The sequence below is a fragment of the Mycena indigotica genome, assembly GCF_014461135.1.
Source record: "Mycena indigotica strain 171206Taipei chromosome Unknown Mind.scaff0002, whole genome shotgun sequence".
Taxonomy (NCBI): Eukaryota; Fungi; Basidiomycota; class Agaricomycetes; order Agaricales; family Mycenaceae; genus Mycena; species Mycena indigotica.
In genome coordinates this window covers 1,825,892-1,833,278 of record NW_023503001.1, presented here as the reverse complement: position 1 = coordinate 1,833,278, position 7,387 = coordinate 1,825,892, and the positions used below count along the sequence as shown (strand labels likewise).

The 7,387-nt window shown below is 50.0% G+C and overlaps 1 protein-coding gene across 1 annotated transcript; it reads right to left on the bottom strand.

Moving 5' to 3' along the window:
- Positions 1-1,348: 1,348 nt before the first annotated feature.
- On the bottom strand, positions 1,349-7,098 carry MIND_00195600 (uncharacterized protein; the record flags this gene model as incomplete). Its single annotated transcript, XM_037358862.1, has 9 exons — positions 1,349-1,395; positions 1,443-2,060; positions 2,261-2,329; positions 2,378-2,630; positions 2,680-2,904; positions 2,950-3,094; positions 4,794-6,222; positions 6,275-6,987; positions 7,040-7,098. 9 exons carry the CDS (start codon positions 7,096-7,098, stop codon positions 1,349-1,351), a joined length of 3,558 nt encoding a protein of 1,185 aa, XP_037223957.1.
- Between the last annotated feature and the right edge of the window lie 289 nt (positions 7,099-7,387).

Sequence of the window (7,387 nt, the reverse complement as noted above, 5' to 3'; positions counted from 1 at the left end):
AGATTTTCTAAAGCAACAGGGTCCTTGAGATCGAGAATATCGGAGTGATCAATGTCTGCCCGTAGAATGGCATCCAGTTGCCGTATCAGAAGGCGGCATAGAATCCAGCTAGCCTCCGAATGCTCAATGTTTGTTCCGAATGACATAGAAAAGATGTGGTGCAGTTCGGCTGCAACACTCCTCGCAGCGCAACTAATCGGGAAGTCATGACTTCCTGTGACGATAGTGTCATATTTGCCCCCCACAACATAGTGCGGGAGAAAGGGCCGCAAGATTCTGCAACATAAATAAGACTTGAACTGTTCAAGAAGGATAGACTCACATAAAGCTACTGGGTTCCAATACAATAAACTCCATTCTGTATTGGTGGCTATTCAGCTGGAAAGGGGACCAGGCGTGGTAAAAAAGTCGGGACCACCACTTGCGCGCACTTGGGTTTGGATCCTCAACTTCCCCATCCTCCTCAGGCTTGTCTTTCAGTGGACAGACATCGTTGGCAACTGCCCAGAACTTTTGCCCAGTCTCCACATGGACGTAAGTAGTTCCCATTATATCTACGTGTTGATCGCTTTTGACACCAGCGTTACCGGCAACAAACCATTGCAGGTGCTTCCGTGGAATGTCTACTTCTGGTAGCCCAGGGATATCGCTTGTGTGGACTATTGCGTCGACTTGACTGCTCAGTGCACTGCAAGTAGCTTCAGCATAATCATCAAAAGTGAGGGCGTCCTCACCTGATTTTTGCGGGACGCAGCACATTGTGGTGACCCATAGAATTGGAAAGAGCGTTACACATTGGTTTCCCATCACGAATGTCTTGTCAGGAATGAGTCTTCTTAAGGAGTCGGTGAAGACACCTGGGTGCCCATCTTGCACATAAACGTTATCTACCAGTGTGAGTCAGTTGCAGGGGGAGAATTATTATGGGTGAAGAACCTTGAATAGAGACGCATGCATCTAGATGACGCAGCTTCCCAAGTAATGTTGTGAATTCTGCCGGGCTGGCGGGATAATCAACAACGAGAAAGGATCTTTGACCCATGATATCAAGTAGGAACTTGTCATCGCGTTGCATAAAGTCATCATAAGAGATGACAAAAAACTCGGAGCGCCGCGGGTCGTTGGATAAAGTTGGACTGCGAGCAGACGCTAAGAGATGTAATGGTTTTTTGACTCCATCGACGTCTGTCCCGTAAGGAGTATCTTCCACCAACTTTTTCATCACCTCTGCTTCCTAGGCTGTCCATTAGTACCGCGAGAGAGGATATTTGCAATCTAACGCACCTCAAGGCTATACCCATACCAGTCATACTCAGCACTGTTATCAGGTCCGAAGTGGCCCATAACGTTAGGCCTCTGCAACTGAATCTTTACACAAGATTGCAAGGGTTCTCTCTGACAATAGGTCAGAGCTAGGGTATTCCTTGAGCTTAGTCTAATACTTGCCGGTGCGAATTCAAGCACTTCCTCCTCCTCCTCTATCTGGCGCTCAAGAGTTTCAATCCGGTGAAACAACATAATCACCCGCTTCCTTGCTGCAACTCGCTGCTGCGATGATAATAACGACTCTGGATGCATATGGGTAAATCGACTCCACTTTAGAGGTTTAAAGACGCGTTTGTATTTGGTTTGGGCAATCTTCCAGAGGCGCAGTAGGGCACTCATTCTGCATTTCTGGAGCTGCACAGCACAACGTCTTGCGTTCCATTCCGGTAAATCCCCCAAGTCCGAAAGTCCACCAGTGACTTGGCGCTGCTCGTAGGCTTTCGCTGCGGTTGGGGCGTCGTTGCCTAGCGGTGAGCGGGCATAAACCGCAAAAAGGGCAGCAGGCTGGTTTTGCTGAAACTGGTGTGGATAATTCGGAAAACGGAAGCCGGCAACCTCCACTGGCTTCAGCTTGGTCACGGAATTCGGGTGGTTACTACCCCGCTTTGCTTGGCTTGATTTTAGTTTTCTAGGCTTGAGGTCGGGCTTGGATTTCTTCGGTTTTGTATCCTTCGACTTGGGCTTCCTAGGCTTCGCATCATCGTCGGCGACGCGGCGGCGGCGAACTGCTGTTCCTGGTCAAGAATTTGGTCAAGGGAATTGGGAGGAGCCGGTCCCATGTTCGCATCTTGGTCAGGGATATGAGAAAGGGGCGGTCCCGTATTTGCATGCTTCTCTAGTTAGTTTCCTGAATTTGTGCGATGGGTAAGACAAACGTGTGATGGGGTGTCTCTGTTGTCAAGACGCTTTGCCGGATGTTCAATGTAATCGCTACCTTCATCTTCTTCTCTAAGGCGCTTGGCTCGTAACTCCTCGTTGGACATGGATATTGATTGGTTGGACGCTACTTAGCAAGTCAATAATCAAGCTAAGAGTTGAAGGAGCCACTAACGATGGTCGTTATCCTCCATAATTTCCAGGGAATACCACTCCATTGCCATAGCAGTTGGAATCCGAATTGGGTCCATGAGCCACTGGCACAACCCTTTGAGGTGTTGGAAGTGTTGGGAGGCCTTGAGCTTGTGAAAAAGCAAGGCCGGATGAAACTCTCCTGCCGCTGAGGCAAACACTAGCTTCCACACAACGTCTTCCAGCTTCCATAGGAGGGAATTGGGGGAGCTGCGGTACTGTACTATTCTCTGCAACTGTAAAATGAAGTCAATGGAAACAGGTTAAATGAGCATGAAGACACACATCAAATGTTGCGGCATCCGTAGTAAGACTCGTATGACTACCAGTGAGATCACGGTCGTCATTTAAGATGATTAAGATGGTTGAACCCAGCGCTAGTGATAGCGGGCCTGAAAAGCCGTCATGAATACGGGAAATACTCCAATCTTTTGGAACAGGCATGCCAAGTCTGTTGTGAAACTTGACCAGGCTGGCTTGGACACCGTCTCGATCCAGCAAGTTTGTTCCCTGAGCGAAATCAGACGCATCGAGAAAGTTAACAGACCCGCTCACCTCGCTTATGACATAATATGCGAAGACTAAAAAGACGCCATTGATGGTCCGTTGAGCACCTTTTGCCTTGGGCGGCGCCTCTAAGGCTCGGAGGAAGTGCAGTGAGTTGATTTCACTGTGGTCGGTAGGGTTTTGAAATTCGGCGCTTTTTACATGAGCGGTTTTTATATTCTTCGACTTTTGTACGATTGCCTGTTCGACGCGGTCAAAGGAGTCCATTGCTCCTCTCGCAATATCTAGAAGAGAATAGCCAATCTACCAAGTCTCATCAGCGCACAAGTAGATATGAAAGGCAGATTGTACGAACATGACTCAGCCGATCTACGAGGGAATCAATGCTCGAACTCAGCGGTGGACCTAATATCTGTTCCAATTTGGGTTGCTTGCGGTCATCCAAGTAGTGCTCTGCGGTTTCTCCCAGATCGATGTTGCACCGAGAACCTCCAAATTCGAGCTGAACGTCGAGGATGAGCCCAGCGAGGGTGACGTGATGAAAAGGCAGGCGATGTTTTTTGCCATTGTGGGCGACCAATAATCGGTCTTCGTCTTGCCGGTGGAGGACGTACTTGGAGATATCCGTCCAGGCTGATGAAAAGACCCTAGACGCTTCAAAAGCCTTGATGAGGCGCAAGGCCCCTTCTGGGTCAAGATGTTCTGGGAGCTTTTCGGTTATTCGGGGGTTGAGCAACCGACTGGTGAGCCAGTGTCTGAAGGTAATGCCCCGCTCCCCAACAAAACTTGGAGTGCTGTTTCTGGCTGGTGCTCCATCCTAGGCCCAGCTAGGGCGGGTCGGGTGGGATACGCCGGCACTGACGTTTGGCTGAGTTGATCCAAATAGGCGCTTCAAACGATGAGCATATGGCAGTGAAAGAGGACGACCACGTACCTTGATTGGACAACGAATATTTGGAGTCGTGCTCGCCGATAGGAGTTGTGCCGAGTACTAGAGACTGGGCCGCTGTATGCAGCTGGCACCAGTAGGAGTGCGTTGATGAAGTCGAGTCTGATCTGGAGCCTGAGAAAGCCTAAAAGTGTGAATCACTGAATGATTTGGGTTGAAAATTGGTACAAAATCACACGGAGAATCGGCGCCTAATATGGCGAAGATCAGGGACCTAAATACCTATCGGCCGATCGGCGGCAAGGAAACGATACATTCAGACGTGTCAAAAAGTCCTACGAGCACAACAAATACACTACAATGAGATGTAACGGTGCAGATACTCTCGGCTAACTGTATCTAGAGCATGAGTGGTACGCAGCGACGTGGGGAAAAAATCGAATTTTGGATTTCCATGTTGTCTGAGTCCACAACTCTTCCACTTTGTATGCTTCCATCACTGCAAGCCGCTCCGTGAACCAACGCTCACAGTTAGGAGACCACCAGCCAACATGCAGACCAGAATTGAAGAAGGCGCTTTGTTGCGGCCACCAGGAAACCCGTGCAACCATATGCTTGCCCACCACATTATCAACCTGATCTATAACCTAAGTGAGAAAAGAATCAAGATGGGACTAGAAACGCACTGGAAAGTTGGACAGAATAAACACCACAGATAAGATCCTCTTCTTGCTGAGTCAAACGCTGGTAATATACAGGACGTGCCACGCCATCTCGATCGCGGACTCTGGCCCCAGCAGACCGACTATCAGCATCATCCAGGAGCAAACCGTCCAGAGGTTCACTGATGACGAGTCGAGCAATGCGAGCAATGATACCGCCTGCTTGAAGGGCCAGCACACCCCGCGGAGAATGCAGAAATCGATCGCGCAGCGTGACATAGGCATCAAAATCCACTCTCGTCGGGCGATAGGATTGGCGGCGAAATCCCAGACGAAAGCACCTTGGCATCGCAGGCTGGATTTGGTGGGTGGGTCCTTCAATACCAGCATAAAACTCAGTCCCAAGCAAACCAAACTCCTCGGCGATCTCTTCGAAGGATGAGAATTGCATCCTTAGGATATGGAGGACAGAGCTCGCATTGAAGAGTATAATTCTCCGAGGGTCTCCGCTGCGCATCTTGATTATGAAGACATGCGTCTCGTATAGTTCTGCCTTGACTTGGAAGAAGTACTGCACATCGACACAACGATTCTGCCAAAGTAGGTCTGGCTCCGATAACAAATCCATGAGCTCTGGTTGGATGGTCCTCAAGGACTTCTGGGTGCGAATAGACTCAAGTAATGCCCTAACACCTTCTTTTGGAGACCCAGCCAAATCATCCCCTAGAGCGTTGAGCGCTGTTTTTTCGGTCGTCTTATTGGCATAGGAGCCATCGTGGTCTGTGTAACCAAAGCGAATTTGAAGCATGGATGTAGCGAAGTCCTTGGTAACTGGGCCGCCTTGCAGAGTGATGCGGTCCGGACTTGTTGGCTTGGACTTGTCGGCTGCATAATATTCAGCAATATTATCAAGCGCGGCATTCCCATTACTGAGTAGAGCAACAATGCGGGTAGGAAGCCCCTGAGGGAGATTAGGAAAGCCGTCGTCGTTGCTTTGGGATTGAGCCTCCTCAACAGCGTTGGAACTTGATGGGGCTTCGGCCATTTCGGTGTCCTCATTCCCACCGCCCAAGTAGTCCCAGTACCCATCTTGGAAACATGCCGGGTCCTCGCTAGCTGGAATTTGGGGGCAAAGATCCCACTGATTGGAAAAGCTATCATAGATCCGTTGATTTGGAGAGAATGTATCCCACGAGTCAATTGCGAAATCGCGGTTGATTGGGCGGCGAATGAAAACTTCATCGTTGTTTGTATCTTCCCAGATAAAAACTCGTGCAGACGCATTTCTACCTGGTGGCCCACCGCCCGCAGCATGGGCCTCTCGTTGAAGGCGGCTTTTCTTCTTCTCTGGGCTTTCGCGTGCCTCTGTGCGCTCGTTGGCACGTTGACGGCGTGCGAGGAAGTCTACAATGGTTTCTCCCTGGCGTTGACCGCTACCGGGATCAACAGGGACAGCTTGCGGAACAGGAGGAGGCAAGGGAGGATCTGCACGAATTGTGCAACGTAATAGAGGAGCTTGTGGAGCTTCAGGACGGTAGTCCGGATTAGGAAGAACACCGAACAGGCGAATTGTGGAGTCGATGAAAACCCATTCGACAGTGGGATTGGGCTCTGGTAACGCACGAAATTGATCTAAATCGCCATGGTAAATCTCGAGACGATATGCACGAATGGAAGGCAGATTGCTGAATTGGAGACCGCTTGTAGTGCCAAGTTTGAAGTACAATGGCACGGAGAGCTTGAATTTGAGGATGAGCGTAAAGAACCAGTCTATTCGAGTGAATTCGGCCAGAGAAGTCGTAAGATCTATTATGCCGCCCACTGGCGCGGGAGACACATTCCGTTACAGCATCTTCCAAAGCATCCCACAGTTGAGGTTCCAAGTTGACTGCTTGAAACAAGGTTTCACGCCATTTTGGTTGTTTCGTCGCGTCAAAGGCATCTGATCGTTCAAATCCATCGAGGGCAAGCATTCTAATCGAGATGCCAGCAAGAAGGGGAAGAAAGGCGTCGCGAGAGTTGGCAACAGCTTGAGTCAACTCCTCTAAAGAGTCGTAGGTTTTTGAGTAGCCGAAACAGATTGGGAAGTTATGAATGATGCCTCGATATTCACCAGGACATAGTTGGCGATGTTTCGAGTCTACCCACCGGAAGACATTCAGCAGAAACCCCTCGAGTTTAAGCCATTGATCAGTGGTTTTCTCGGGGAGCCGTACACGCTCCCAGGTCTTGTTGGAGTATACAGGGATACTGACGCGTTGTGAAGGAAGGATGCGCCTGTTGACATCAAGACATTCGAATAGTGGACCCTTGAAGATATGATAACGAGGTAGGAGAAGGAGATGGGGCATATTGAGGTTTGCCCAGCTGGTGCAATGAATCTCCCCCATCATGGTCTTTGCTGATTTCGGCATGGAAGAGTGTTTCGGGGAGGGGATGTTTTGCATGAAATTCCTGTCCCCGTTGAATGCGACGAAGGCAGCACCGTCATGGCGAAAAGAGGCCGGTGAAAGCACTGGATTCGTGGTAGCTTGCCTAGATGCACTGGTGAGAAAATCTGGGAGATATCAAGCTGTCGGACACTCACTTGTTGTCGCCACGTTCGTCTAGTGAGCTGAGCGGGACAAGCCGTAATGACGGAGCCATGATTTCGACGGTCGGAGGCGTTGGCGGTACACACCCGGCGAGATCGTGGAAGCAGTGGCGGCAAACAACCTGTGAGCTTGATGAAGGAGCAGCCTGACGTATGCGTCTAGGTCTGCAGAGTTCTTGGTCGCTATTCTGTCGGAGTTGAAGTCTGGATGTTCGTTAGCGCAGGTCAGCCGACAACAAGGTGAACGGACATTGAGAGGTGGGCGGTACGGATCGTTTGCTGTCAGAGGCTCAACGTATGCGTTTGAGAACTCCGGTGTGGTGGATGCGAGAGTGGATCGAC